Below are 15931 nucleotides of genomic sequence, written 5' to 3' on the forward strand. Positions count from 1 at the left end.
ACAGTGCAGGTTTTGATAAATGCCACTGGAATTAAGGAGAACATGGCTGTGTTAAATATTATATTAAGGCTCACTCTCTGCATATTGAATTTCCTCCTCGGAAAAGCATGGAAGATAGGTGGATAAATCACTATAAAAAGGAGAGGTGGGAAACATATGGGGGCACGCTGGGGTATTGGATGAGAAAATGGATAAAGGAAATAGGAATTGAAAACCTGAATTTAGTGAAGAATGTTAATGTAAAGGTGTTACCAGAATGGTTGGTGGAAAAACCCAATTGTTGTACAGAATTGAGTGAACAAGTGAATAAAGGAGCAGAAAAAATGGAAATGAAAAGAAAGTCAATCTTTTGTAGAAGAGAAGAGTAAGGAAGCTTTATGTATATTTACAGATGGATCTAAGGATCCAAAAACAGGAAGAGTGGCAATGGTGTACAATATTCCAGAACTGGATATCTGTAAAATAGCAAGGATATCGGACCATTTATCAGTGCATGTAACAGAAATGGTAGCTATTCTATTTGCAATAGTTAAAATAGCTGAAATAAAGCCTAAGAAATCCGTCATATTCTCAGATTCTTTAAGTGTACTAATTGTGTTGAAAGGAGATTTTACTAATAGAAATGATATCCTGTTCAAAATAATATAAAGATACAAGAAATGTACAATAATGGGGATTGAAGTAAGTTTAGTTTGGATTCCTGGTCACTTTGGCATTCTGGGTAATCAGATGGCAGATCTTGCAGCAAAAAACATGGGTTAAAAAGAGAGGAGATAGATGTGATGATTCTACTGGGATCACAGGAAATGGGAAGCCATATTAAAAGAGAGGAGATAGATGTGGTGATTCTACTGGGATCACAGGAAATGGGAAGCCATATTAAAAGAGAGGAGATAGATGTGATGATTCTACTGGGATCACAGGAAATGGGAAGCCATGTTAAAAGAGATGAGATGGATGTGGTGATTCTACTGGGATCACAGGAAATGGGAAGCCATATTAAAAGAGAGGAGATGGATGTGGTGATTCTACTGGGATCACAGGAAATGGGAAGCCATGTTAAAAGAGAGGAGATGGATGTGGTGATTCTACTGGGATCACAGGAAATGGGAAGCCATATTAAAAGAGAGGAGATGGATGTGGTGATTCTACTGGGATCACAGGAAATGGGAAGCCATATTAAAAGAGAGGAGATGGATGTGGTGATTCTACTGGGATCACAGGAAATGGGAAGCCATGTTAAAAGAGAGGAGATGGATGTGGTGATTCTACTGGGATCACAGGGAATGGGAAGCCATGTTAAAAGAGAGGAGATGGATGTGGTGATTCTACTGGGATCACAGGGAATGGGAAGCCATGTTAAAAGAGAGGAGATGGATGTGGTGATTCTACTGGGATCACAGGGAATGGGAAGCCATGTTAAAAGAGAGGAGATGGATGTGGTGATTCTACTGGGATCACAGGGAATGGGAAGCCATGTTAAAAGAGAGGAGATGGATGTGGTGATTCTACTGGGATCACAGGAAATGGGAAGCCATGTTAAAAGAGAGGAGATGGATGTGGTGATTCTACTGGGATCACAGGGAATGGGAAGCCATGTTAAAAGAGAGGAGATGGATGTGGTGATTCTACTGGGATCACAGGAAATGGGAAGCCATATTAAAAGAGAGGAGATGGATGTGGTGATTCTACTGGGATCACAGGGAATGGGAAGCCATGTTAAAAGAGAGGAGATGGATGTGGTGATTCTACTGGGATCACAGGGAATGGGAAGCCATGTTAAAAGAGAGGAGATGGATGTGGTGATTCTACTGGGATCACAGGGAATGGGAAGCCATGTTAAAAGAGAGGAGATGGATGTGGTGATTCTACTGGGATCACAGGAAATGGGAAGCCATGTTAAAAGAGAGGAGATGGATGTGGTGATTCTACTGTGATCACAGGAAATGGGAAGCCATATTAAAAGAGAGGAGATGGATGTGGTGATTCTACTGGGATAACAGGGAATGGGAAGCCATATTAAAAGAGAGGAGATGGATGTGGTGATTCTACTGGGATCACAGGAAATGGGAAGCCATGTTAAAAGAGTGATAGTAAAAGAATGACAGGAGAAGTGGGATGAAAGTTTGAAAGGAACATTTTATCACAGTATCCAGAAAGAGAAATATAGTCGCTGGGTGAATAAGGAATTGGGAAGGAAAGAGGAAAGATCGTTAGATAGGTTAAGGATTGGACCTAGTTCTCTGAATGAGCCTTTATTTAGACTGGGGAAACATGACAATGGATTATGTGAAGAATGTAAAGTATCCACAGTGGAACATTATCTATTAAAATGCAAGAAATTTGAGGAGCAAAGAAGGAATTTGGAGAGGAGGTTGAGGGAAGTGGAGGTTTGTGAATTAAATATAAAGAGCTTGCTGGGAAAAGGGAAAGAAGAAGGTGGACTGAAAAGAGAAAAGATATTGATGAAATGAATACAGGAAACAGGAAAAGGAGAGACAAATAATAAAGATGACAATAAATAAATAAATCAAAGGGAGAGAAATTACTACAGATAGAGGGCGCTAATCATCTAAAATGATAGACGGAATGCGCTCTTCAGACTAACCTGAAGAAGCAGAAGATGGTGTTTGATGGAGTTTGGCTTTGTGCTGTCTGTCCACCGTAACGTTTTGTGTGGCTCCACCTAGGGAATATAAACAAACCGGAAACACGTTTCCACTAAAGTAGAATGCAGAGAAAACTATGGATAGAATTGGTAGTAAACACACCTGCAAAAAAATAAAAATGACCACAGAGATAACGATAGCTTTTACAAAAATGCATTTAGCTTAGAAGAGGCGTTTGAATGTTTTTTGTTTGTTTGTTTGTTCTGCAAAGAGACAGACGCATTAAACAGGTGCTGGTAGCAGCAGTTACATTATTTTCAGTGCTTGCCCTATCATCGTGGAGATGAACTTGTAATTCACATTTTCTTTGAAAGGTCTGTGATGGTTCAGTACTTTCCTACATGTCGGTCCGCACTTGCGTAACTGAAACCGTGGGACAGGTGAATTGCACATAGTTCAAAAGCTTCTCTAAATTCATGTTCTTAAAGATTTCAAAGTTAAGAAAACGTATTACAGTGGACAGGATTGGAAGTGTGCAGTGAGATAACAGTGACCATTACAATATAGTGATGTCTTGGACATTATAACATAAAAGCCATTGATAAAATATTCTTGTCAACAGTGTAATACTATGGCTTTTTATTTTTTTATTTTATTATTACTACAGTAATAATTTAAATAGAATATCATTTTTCATTGGCACCATTGGTCCTTTTTCTGCATGTTAATTTGTAACCACTAGAAGGCTCCAGACTAAAGAATTGAAACCGAGACAGTGCAATCCAATATACTGTATTTCAAATGAATTTACGTGACCCTCACTCTATTGGCTCTGCAAACATTTGCTCGTCAAACCCAGTATATATTCTAAAATGCTCAATACCACGTGTTCACAAAGCTATGCTGCAGACACACATTCCTCAGTTTTGCAGTGCTGCAAAAAATGAGTTTATTTGAGTGGGGTAGCCAGTTGTTCATTAAAGTAATGAGACTTCATGGTTTCATGCAAACTTCCAAGCTACTTAGTAAATAGACACTGAAATGCACCCCAACGCATCTCAGGGTAAACAGACAAAACATGTTGTGGGTCATATGAAGCAATTCCTATTGCTGTCCAATGGCAGACTCATGCTTTTATGCTACTGCTGCCCCTTAGTACAGAACCATTGTAGTGTCATTCTTGCCATTGAAGAACATTAGTTAGATCAGATTTCTCCAAAGCCTTTTCATAGAGACAATTTAAAACTGACACTGAACTCTGCTCTTTAGCTAGCCTATACTACTCTACTGATGATAAGATCAACAAGTGGACTTAATAAATGACTGCACTGTTCAAAGGTGGCAGTTGAGTCAGCAAAAATATCTTGCTATTGTCATCTGTAAGACTTGTGTATAGATACCTTTACCATACCTTTAAAAGCCATCAAAGAGGCACAGAGACAATAGGTTTTTGAGTAATTGTAGCTACAGTTCCATACATGTTCTCCACAATGCACATCCATTTACTACATAGGTCTCAAATGTGCAGTTTTGAAAGATGCACATGTTATAGTTAACATGTATTTTCATTTTATAACATGATATCGGGTACTACACTTGGTTAAAGAAATCTGTTTGGAAGCCCTGCTTTCAGTTAGCGTTGCACTTGTTTGGTCACCTGGAGGGTGAAATTGTCCCCACCCCTTACAAAGGCGTATTTCCTTAAATTAACCAACCAGTTACTTCCCCTACTGACTGACATGCTGTCAGCCAGTAACATGACCCGGAAAAACATTGCTGAAATGAGCCAGGAAGTGCAAGTGTAGCAGATATCCTGAGAATAAGGCATAGAAACTGAGAGCTTCCTTTATCCTTTAAAGGTAGCACCAGATATCCTGTTTTACAATGCCAATGTTTGCTATAACATGTATTTCTTTCAAAACTGCACATTTGAGACTAACATGCTGTAGCTAATGGAAATGCAAAAGCTACAATTACTTTAACGTACAATGGTATCAAAAGGCATACAATAATAATGACAAAATGTACTGTTTCAAATCACAGTAGCTATAATGGCATGTTTCTTTCTTTCTATTTGATCTCTTTATGAATCCTCCCAAGGCAAGCAGCACGGTGCCCACACACTCACTGTATCAGTTAGGCTTACAACTTAGTAAAAACTAATAGCGCAATCTGAGCAATTGTAAAAAGAACCACTTAGAATGATCCCAAGCATAATAAAATCGAAGGGAAACCAATCAGCCCCCAAAAGCAAAGGTAATGAGTCTTTAGTGAAGTTTGGCTCACGTGTGGATATTCCTGGAGAGCTGAATGTTTCCGGAGTCTTTTTCAGATCAACATGCTACAGCTTTACAGCCTATGGGTGTGTTTAAAGGTCGTTTCTGTAAGTTACAGCTCCCTGTGTTTTCTTGCTGAACGAGATGAGAGATGTTCTTCCAGAGGAATGTATTGCTAAGCAGATTTGCCGTTATCTTTGGTTGATTTGCTGTAGTTTATTGTGAGATACCACACAGCTGTTCTTATGAGAAATAAGAAGATATACAGCAGCGAGCACATTTTCCAGAACACCCCGTTGCTTCTGTTGCTTTGATTTGTTGTGCTATGAAATCAAACCACTGGAACTGACAATCTTGGCAAAGATTAGTGATTGTCTAGTTTAATTGATGACTTTACAGGCCACGCCTGCAATTCATTTAAAATAGGAAGAGAAAAGGAACACAGAGCTACAAATGACCAAAAAATTCAATATGCAATCTGAAGCCTCAGTGGAATCTAATCTGAATGTTGTCATGCCTGACTTCTAGATAACATGTGTCTATAATAATGTAAAACAAAAGACACTGCCTAGCTAACCATAAACACCGAGTAGTACTAAAAGTTCAAAACAGGGCTGTGTGTTCCTTGTCCCATTCCAACCAATAACAGCTGCCAAACTTATCAGGAAGGTAACATATTTTGAGAGATAAAACTGAACTGAGACACATTCCCTGTGAACTGAGCAGCAACATGACCAAGATATTCTCCAGCAGTTTGCGATGCCGGCTGCCAGTACTGGTGGCGATCCTTGAAGTTCTCCTCCTGGTGTTGTATGCCGTGTTTGTGACTTATGATGACAGCACAAACGCTGCTCGTCAAACCAACCAGACGGATCCTCTCCAGAACTCTGTGTACCACGTGTATCCTTTCTTTGTGGATGTGCAGGTCATGATCTTCATAGGATTCGGCTGCCTGCTTGCCTTCATGAAGCGATACGGTTTCGGAGGAATGGTCTTTAATTTCCTGACGGCCACGTTCGCCATCCAGTGGGCCGTCATCGTGCAAGGTTTCTTCCAATTCTACCACGATGGAAAGATCCATGTGGGTGTCTTCAACCTTCTCAATGCGGAATTTGCATGCGCCGTGGTTCTCATTTCATTTGGGGCCATCCTGGGTCGTACGAGTCCCATCCAGCTCCTGGTCATGGCTCTTCTAGAAGTTCCAATATTTGTAGTCACAGAATGGGCCATCCTGAAATACCTGAAGATCAATGATGCTGGTGGCTCCATCGTGATCCATATCTTCGCTTGCTACTTTGGGCTTGGGGTGAGCACCGTCCTTTACCGGCCATGTCTAAATGAAGGCCATTCCAAAGAAGGCACCACATATCAATCTGATATCTTGTCAGTCATGGGGACTCTCTTTCTGTGGGTCTTCTGGCCCTCCTTTAACTCTTCCCTGACCTTACCTGGAGATGACCAACACAGAGCCATCATCCACACCTTCATAGGACTCAGCTCTTCTACCCTGACAGCCTTCGCTCTTTCTGCACTGCTGAACAGAAAGGGCAAGCTAACCATGGCAGATATCCAGAATGTTACCCTAGCTGGTGGCGTCACAGTTGGAGCTTCTGTAGATATGATGATCAGTCCAGTAGGAGCTTTTGCATTAGGGATGATTGGATGTACAGCATGCATGCTGGGCTACAAATACCTGACACCCTTTATGGCCAAGAAGTTAAGAATCCAGGATCAATGCGGTATCCACAATCTGCATGGCTTGACTGGGTTAATTTCTACCATGGCTGGCATTATCTGCATCCTTATTGCAAGCAAAGATACTTACGGACCAAGTCTATACCAGACATTCGCTCACCGGGCTCCAGTGGAAGGGGATCCCAGACTGAAGGAGCTGCAGGAGCTCATTCCTGGTTCGAACCCTGGGGAAGGTCGTAGTGCGTCAAAGCAGGCCCTTTATCAAGTCGCAGCACTCGGGGTCTCGATTGGAGTGTCCGTTGCGGGGGGGCTTCTGACCGGCCTGGTCCTGAGCTTGCCTGTCCTTGCCCAGCCGCCCGATGAGTTCTGCTTTGATGACGCTCTTTACTTTGAGGTGCCAGAGGAGTTCGATAACAACGTGCTGCCGACAAGGAATCATGACATGGTGGTGATCAAAGACTGACGTGGAGACTTTAGGGGAGACAGCTGTATGACGAAGGTGTTATTTTAGTTTTTCTTACATTTGCTTGTAATAAGTAACTTAGAAATGACGGTGTTGATTTGATAAACTTGTACCCCATCGGGATACAGCGTGGATTTTTTAGAGTATTTTATAGCACTGGGGAAGCCACCCTGGATAACATCAACCAGCTATCCTGTTTTCCCTAAAAATAAGTGCGTGATGCAATCCAGGTGGAATCCTTGGTGCTGTAAAATGTTCTAATGAAACCCTACTGTGGCTTGCTGTTTACAGGTATGTGTTTATCATATTTAAGTATGGGTTAGTACCTTCAAGATTGACATCTTGGTATAATGGTTTGAACTCTTTTGCACTTTGAATATTTTAAAATCTTTAATACTCCCTTTTATTAGTATTACTGATACTTTAAAGGAATTGTAATCAGTAAATCTATTTATTTTATTAGCATAATTAATATTACATTAGTTCTATCAAATATTTTTGAATCGATATTAAGAAATGTAAAAAGAAACTTCATGAATTCAATGACAAACATCTATTTTAGTATTTCTAAATGTAGCACTATCAACTGTTTCATAGTTAAGGATGACTTACCTTTTATTTGCATTATTAATAAAACTAAACAATATTTTAAATATTTTAAAATGTATTTTCTTGCCTATTGGCTATTGATATGTTGCACTGAGAATCTTTCTGTTCTTAAAAGTATTATTGGGATATGCAAATATTTAAAAACACAGCTAGAGTAAGATTACAAGGATGTTGCAAATTCAATTTCAGTAATAAACTTAAAAAAGGAAAAAAAAATAAGGATGGCAAGTTTCACCATATTTTGACTGGTACTTTGTTATCAAAACTTTATTACACCAAGTTTATTGCTTTCATAGAATGGAATGACCCACACTCTGACTGCCTTTGCTCCCTGAAATCTTAATATCATATACAAAGGTTGATTTACTAAAGTGTAGTAGGATCTTCACTCAGGCACTGCCTCATTTGTTTTTAGCTCTTTAAACCTGTTTAAACAGCGTTGCTGCATTTTAAATTAAGACTACAGATTGTCCTTGCAGCCTTTTCAAACCCATTAGAAACTCTAAATGAATACTTTAAAAGAGCTGTATTGTGGACCTCAATGAGCCATAAATGGGGCAAGAGCGACCTCTTAGACCATAACAGCAGAAGCAGCTTAAGTCATATCATGTTAAAAATGAGGAATACTGTGGGAAGTACATACATGACTGTACAAACACTCAAAATAAAACACAATACAACAAAACTATACATCAAAGATGCCGTGAAAACGACAGGCCTTGCAGCAGCCCCGATCACAGTGATCTCTATGTTTTTATACTAACGCTCTGCCGAGACACGCCCACCCGCCTGCTGGAACAGCTCATTGCTTTCAGCCGCTACTCCACACAGACAGGTAATCGTCCACGGCGGAGCGCAACATCAGTTAAACAATTAATTAAATCAATGTACAACAAATAACGCAAAAAAATACAATAAAACTACATATTTCCCATGTGTAGGGCTTCCACCCTGCCACATCTCCTCCCGCTCAGAATGGAACCCGTAGGGGTCCATTCGACATTTTTTTTTTTTTAACCACACAAACAAATCACAAGGGTGGGTGTGAGGGACAGAACATTGGAGCCAGCAACAACAATCAACACATGCCAGGCTCCAACGTTAGCCTCCACTCAAGCATTAAATCCATCAATGTCACTATAATTATATATTTCTAAACATTATCATTAATCACAACTATTATTATTATCAAAATCATTATTACATTTACCCCCACCGTCACCATTATTTTCTCTCTGGTCTTTTAATCCCGGGGTGCCCGTCTAACCCCATGGTGACCCCCTAAACCCCGTGTCCCTTCTCGGGGCTCCTCTGCAGAGGGCAAACCCTGATTGTTTGTGAAATCACAGCACGGGAGTGATGGAACAGGTGTTCTGAAAAACTGAGCATCCCCTCCAAATGGGCTACTGCACATGCGCATTTCCATTTTTGATATCTTATGACGTCATATGACACACCTCCAGAATTTGAGCTATCCATATTATTATTATTATTTGTTTTTTTAGCAGACGCCTTTATCCAAGGCGACTTACAGAGACTAGGGTGTGTGAACTATGCATCAGCTGCAGAGTCACTTACAATTACATCTCACCCGAAAGACAGAGGACAAGGAGGTTAAGTGACTTGCACAGGGTCACACAATGAGTCAGTGGCTGAGGTGGAATTTGAACCGGGGACCTCCTCGTTACAAGCCCTTTTCTTTACCACTGGACCACACAGCATCCTATGCAAGGTAGCAAGGTACAATCATTTAATTTAATTTGTGTTTTAAGCTATATATTACAATTTAGTACCATCATTTGCAATCGGTATTGTGTACATTATATTACTTCATTTAAGATAATTAAAAAAAAAAAAAAAACGCAAATGTGAACTTAAACCGAGTGTCTGTGATCAGAGGTTCATTTTTTTTTTCATAACGTGAATAACAGACCTCTTTTTTTATTATCACGGACGCCCAACTGATAAACTAATTTACGAACGTGGCGATATGTGGGGGTTCTGTTTTTTGGGTCATTTCTTCTTCTTTTTAGTAAGTTAGTTACTGCCCTTCGAATGTAGGGTATTTAATTCTGTGTAACCAAGTAGATGTTAAGGACACTAGACTACTGGAGTATTTCCACATCCATGGAAATATCATGGATATTGGTAGGCAAGTGAAATGTCCACCGCTATGTCCACCACTGATCTATTCAGGGGCGTAGCTTGGTTATTATTATTAGTCGTAGTAGTATTGATGTATCTCTTGTATTATAACCTGAAGTGATTGTATTTTGTATCTTGCTCTTAATTGAACTGTAATTATTTATTTTTTTTGAACAATTGTTTTTTATTTGTTTTCCATAACAAGAAAGTAAAATAATTGGGCATAGTACACATGAATACAAACTAATAATTGGGGGCTCTAAAACAAGTAAAACAATGACAGAGAGAAGAAGGGGGGGGGGGGTTAGGGCCTAATTCTGTAATTCTTGATGTATCTCTTTTGTATACAACTGTAAGTCACCCTGGATAAGGGCGTCTGCTAAGAAATAAATAATAATAAAAATAATAATAATAAATAGTATTTATTTATTTTATTTATTTATTTATTTAATTTATTTATTAGCAGACACCCTTACCCAGGGCGACTTACATTTGTCACAAAATATACATATTTAAAAAAAAAAAAAAAAAAAAAAAATTACATGCAATATACAATAGCTTCAGTCCTAATAAGAGCAAGTTTAACTGCTAACAAGTGCAAAAAATTGGCCAATTTAGATTAAACACATTTCAAGAGTTCACAGGCTCTTGACTCCTCTGGCTCTTGTTCACAGGCTCTTCCGTTCAGAGGTGCTTGGTGCTGGCGCATCAAGCAGCTGCTGAGGATTTTATTGTTGGCTAGGTTCTGCACCCGGGCATGATTGGCTAATTAGCCCAGTAGTAATTAGCACTATTTCAAAGCTGAGATACACTTGGAACTGGTTTAAGGAATTTAGCTTGGTTCCAAACAGTGCTTGCAATTGTAGTTAAAATTAAATTCAGTAAAACCACCAGCTAGAACTAGTATAGTTAAAACATGCCACCAGTAGTAATAGTGCTAAAGTAAGTTACAAATAACTTAGATTAATTCAATAATAAAAACAAGGCTATACTTAACTTACTTGATGCAGGAGGGTTTTTCTGGTATCCAGCTCAGCTGGGAACCTCGTAGTGGTTGGAATGGGCCCTGGTGCAGAATTCTTAGAGGGGCCCCCCTTCTTTTCACACACACCTAAAAGTTGGTTCCTTATTCTGGTGCAGCTTGACCTCCACCTGCACATGTGAAAGCTACGCCCATGGGTCTCTTGTATTATAAGTTATGTTTCTGTTTTTTAAAGCACAGACAGCCATGGATGATCGAATGCGTGAAGTGTACAATTACCTTTCTGATAACAATTATCCACCATCCTACTCCAAGCTACAGAAGCTAACTTTAAGAAGATATGCTTCAAATTTTCCATTCAAAGTAAGTACATTAAATAGTGGACTCTTGCATTCAATGCTAGGTATTATACAACAAGGCCAATTTTTCAGTTTCAATAACCCTTACATATTTGATTAAATGTCACTGAAATATGTGGACCCTGCAATGTGATTTAGAATACCTTAAACTCATGCTTTTCCAAATAAAGTTTTCTGGAATTTTTTGGGACAAATTGCTGATATGACATATCCTCCAACTAAACCACTGAAATAAACATTTGTCCACTGATTTAGATGGAGAGCTGTATTATTCTGCAAAGGGAACAGCAACAAAGATGGTGATGACAAGGGAGCGTGGCAGGGAACTGTTCCAAGAATTCCACTGCTCTCCCATGGGGGGGCATAGTGGAGTTTTCAAAACAAGAAATGCCTGATCAGATTTTACTGGCCAGGAATGATGGTTGATATTAGGTACTGGCTCGATGGAACAGGTTACTGCTGACAGGAGTTACTTCTCCCAGTGGAACCTCCCATAATGGAACACCAAAAATGTAACAAAAGTAAAATTCACATCTGTCTATTACTACAAAATGAATTTAATAACACTACTTTATTTGAAAAATAATAATTTAAAATGTTTAGGCAATTTCTTATTTGTTCTCTGCAATATTAATCACATCCTTGGATTTAACATTCTGCATCTTGCATACTGTTTAATCTTCTCAGTAGTGCAACTGTGGTCTCAAAAGGCTGTTGGACAAATTGAAGCTATTGTCGGTCCTTACAAGCTGTATGATACTTCATTTGAAACTCTGAAAGAATCCGCCTGGTTGTCAGATGAGGTGAGGAAATATCTAATTCAAACCATTTGAACAGCCCTTTTTCATGACATAATAATGCTGATAAAATACCTTCTGCTTATACCTTTTGTGTGTGTGTAACATTAGGTGATTGATTCATACCTCCATGTATTAACAAACACACTAAAGGTAAGAATATGTTATTTATTTAAATGAATCTGAGCTTGCTTAAATTCTCAGTAGTTATCGTAATTAATCAGTTTTAATTTTGACATTACAATGGAATACAGATCTGCACAAATGAATTTGTTTTAACTAAAGTATCCATACCTTTCATTGTGTATCTGCATTTATTACAAATGTTTATTCATTCTTGGCAATTTGTTCAGGTAACTTTATATTACATTAGGAGTAAAACATCTTTTCTTTGACCAGAAAAAGGTCTACTGCATGACTGCAGTTATTGCCACATCAATATTAATGCGAGTACTAATCGTGTAATATATAAGATGTTCTCAAAGAAATTAGTAAAATGTAAATGTAACATCAGGACTTACATTTTCATACATTTTTTAACAGATCAGAATACAAGAACATGAGATTGTGCTGTGCCCTTACAATACTGGAAGTCACTGGATTCTTGTGGTATGTTATTATGTAACATTAACAAAATTCAACAGACACATTTTCATCGTTATCTACATTTTCTGTTTTGATTAAATTGTGTTTTGGTTACAACTAATATTACTAAATTATCTTTATATATGGTTAAGTGAAGATTCAAGGTTATTGTAAATAAACAATATTAAAAGAATCTACTAACTTAACAGATTTAAATTATTCTCACTAACACGGCCACAACTGCTGCTGCTACCATTATAAAATACGGTATTTTACAGATCGTGAAAATACTGTGGTCCTGATTGCTCCACTGGGCGAGGAGGACAAGTATAGCAGACGAATTTTAAGAAACTGGAGGTTGGTATACATGTTATACGAGTGTTATATATGTTATATTTTTAAATGTATCTTAAGCAGGATAAAAATGGATTCAGTTTACTATTGTGAAGTATCTCAAATGCACAGTTTACAGAAATTTGAAAAAAATAACTAGTGCCTATGGTTAAGATTGAAATATAACTCCTGTCAAAAACACTTGATTACAGCTATACACTGAATTGAATACAGGCTGTAGACCTGAGTTAGGAGTGCAGGTACACTCTGTAGAGTTGGCGTTACAATGAGAATTCTGTTTTCTAGGAGTTTCGTGAGAGCTAATGTGGACACAGGAAACAAGACAGTTTGGAAATTGCAGACTTTCAAACACCAACTTCAGATGGATGGCAGCAGTTGTGGTGTTCTGATATTAAATGTAAAAAGCTAACATTATTATCTTAAATCCTATCTTTGTGTGTTTAATTTTTACATTACATCTTTGCTTTGTTTTTCAGTTTGCAGAACAGTACCTTACAAGTGGATCAATTGATCAGGTGGAAACCAGCCCAGCATCTATGAGAGCAGAAAGACTGGAGATTGCAGGCCTCCTTATGGAAAATCAGGGTAACACATTACTGTGTACAGGTTTAAAACAACTGGAAGACTACCATGTAATTTGAACACTTATGAATATATAGCAGATTGAATGAGCAACATGAAAGGAAAGGACACAACAGTCCAGGACTGAACAACACAACTGAGAGAATCTATTGAGCCATTATGCCTCATGCTTTTTGTAAAATGTTTATTACATTTGCAATAATGAAGGGCTGATATACAATACTGTGTTGAAAGCCACAATCCATGGCATTGCATAGAACTCATCGCTCTGTGATACCTAATATAAATACAATCCCTAATTGCCCTAGTTTGATACTGGATAGTGTTTTTTTTTTCTTTTTTAAAGGACTGCATCAATAAACACTTCTTGTTCACAATATTATTCCTAAATGTAATTTCCATAGATGCTACATGTACATGTTGAACTATACTGCTTTAAAATGTGACAACTTTATATTTGAAAATGTTGATCAAAATAATTATGGTTTTAAAATACTTGTTTTAATGTTTTAGTTTGTCTAATTTGTTTGCTTTATCACAGGTAACATAGATGAATACTGCATAATATGCAGCATGATGGACCTGCAATCAGCCAACACCACAATTAACATTATTTATGTTAATTATTTATTTATTCTAGTAATTATATATAGTATTTAGTTATTTCATAAGTAAGTGTATATTTGATAAATTTAACTTGTGTTTACTGAACCAGAACAACTAATTACATCAAGACAAATAATGAATGTGATCTTCCTTGGTATTTTCTGATAATATTGCGAGTAGGTGTTGTGTGTTTTGGAATGATTGTGCTATTTCTATATAACTGGTGTCAGGGCATAATTTGCTGACACTAGATCCCCTGGAAGATCACAATATTCTTTATTTTGTATTGTATATCTGCCACAGAATATACGCAGTTATATATTTTAAGTGTAATAAACTATTAAATAATGACTTGGTGTAATCTATAGCTGGTGTCATCTATAACAATCATCAAGTGGAAAATATTGATTTATTTTACTTTTTTCAGGGTCAATGTGATCACTGCAACAGATGGGCACACACTGAATGCACTCGGTACTCTGCTGAAGAGTTATCGCATGATTTTTCATTTATGTGCAAAAAATGTAAAGTCAATGGGTAGAAGAATGTCTTTGCTCTGTTCTTTTTTAGTTGTTTAGTTAGGCTTCCACAGCATAGCTGGAGAAGCCGATTGTTTTTGCTGGGATTTCTGTTGTTCTTTTTCTGCCACAAAACAGTAATTAGCTAAATAAATAATAACTCCCTCCAAGATGTGGTCTCTGATCAATCTACCCTGCAATCTAAAGCTGCACACAGAGCCTTCTTTTCTGTCTTAGACACATCTACATTGCACTTCCAAATGCACATCACCATTATCAGTTTCATTGTGCTGCCCCTCCAAATGAGCTACTCTACATTTCAATTAAAACACAAGGTAGCCCATTTGGAGCAGTCTTTTCTTCTCATCCAAATGAGCTACCCAGGATTTAAAGGGTTAAAACCTGTTCATTTCAATTAAAGCACAGGGTAGCCCATTTGGAGCAGTCTTTTTTTCTCATCCAAATGTGCTACCCAGTCCTGCGTGCGTGTTAGCCCCATGACGTCAGAGAACGTGAGAGACGGCTTCAGCAGCAATGGCTGGACTGAAGGCAGAAACTCCTCAAGTGGTTGGCCCGCCTCCTCAGGCTCTGGGGCCGGAGCTCCTCCTCTCTCTTCCGATGCTCGGTAGGACGCAACCGGGCCCCTGCCGCTTGGGCATTCGGGCTGGACACTCCTCCCTCCCAGTCCTTCGGACACGAAGCTCCACCCTCTCTGACGCTCGGGTGGTGCTCGTTGGCTTGCTCCTGCTCCCCCCCAAAAAAATTCAGGGGTTTGCTCCTCAATGTCTCTCTATCACGGGTCGATTTTCCATTGCGCAGGATACAGCAATCCCTTTCTGACACCAAATTGTGATAGAGTCCTGGTATACTTGCCTCAGGCGGCCGAGGAGAACACAGACGAGACTGAGATAGAGATTGACATTGATGCGCCGACACAGGCGCACGGGATTTAATCAATAAACAAACAAAAAGTAAACAATAATGTCATGTGACGCTACCAACGATGGTAGCGCATAGAGGACTTCCGCCCTGCCACGCTCCCCAACACCGATTGTGTATTACAAAGGGTCCTGTGAGTTACAATACAATTGACACTTTATTAAGACCTGCCTGTCAGATTAGTTTGGAATCGTCATGATTTAGAGATTGATCATGTGATGTGACATGTGCTCCCTGCTGCATATACATGTTGTATTACATATCGCTTTGCAGTTTTCCGTATACTTAACGGAAAACTGACAAAAATTCAAAAATGTGACATTTACAAACCTAACATGAAAGCCTCTATTACTATTATGGCTTCCGGTAGACTTTTTCGATTTCATTTAGTAGTTTCTTTGTTTACATGATG

The 15931-nt window shown here is 38.6% G+C and overlaps 1 protein-coding gene and 1 long non-coding RNA gene across 7 annotated transcripts; both read left to right on the plus strand.

The window, feature by feature from the left end:
- Positions 1 to 5615: 5615 nt before the first annotated feature.
- LOC117964533 (ammonium transporter Rh type B-like) lies at positions 5616 to 7140 on the plus strand. The gene has a single exon (XM_034908359.2). The coding sequence runs from the start codon at positions 5616 to 5618 to the stop codon at positions 7041 to 7043; it is 1428 nt and encodes a 475-aa protein (XP_034764250.2). The 3' UTR covers positions 7044 to 7140.
- Positions 7141 to 9148: 2008 nt separating this feature from the next.
- LOC117426997 (uncharacterized) lies at positions 9149 to 15899 on the plus strand. Of its 6 annotated transcripts, none has more exons than XR_009309323.1 (9): positions 9149 to 9392; positions 11015 to 11142; positions 11826 to 11941; positions 12047 to 12088; positions 12479 to 12544; positions 12799 to 12877; positions 13160 to 13271; positions 13351 to 13459; positions 13998 to 15899. It is a non-coding gene; the product is annotated as an uncharacterized LOC117426997 (long non-coding RNA). The 6 variants fall into 6 exon arrangements; XR_009309325.1 differs by having other exon boundaries at positions 14490 to 15899; XR_009309321.1 differs by having other exon boundaries at positions 13351 to 15899.
- Positions 15900 to 15931: the final 32 nt, after the last annotated feature.

This window comes from Acipenser ruthenus, chromosome 29, assembly GCF_902713425.1.
Source record: "Acipenser ruthenus chromosome 29, fAciRut3.2 maternal haplotype, whole genome shotgun sequence".
Classification (NCBI taxonomy): Eukaryota; Metazoa; Chordata; class Actinopteri; order Acipenseriformes; family Acipenseridae; genus Acipenser; species Acipenser ruthenus.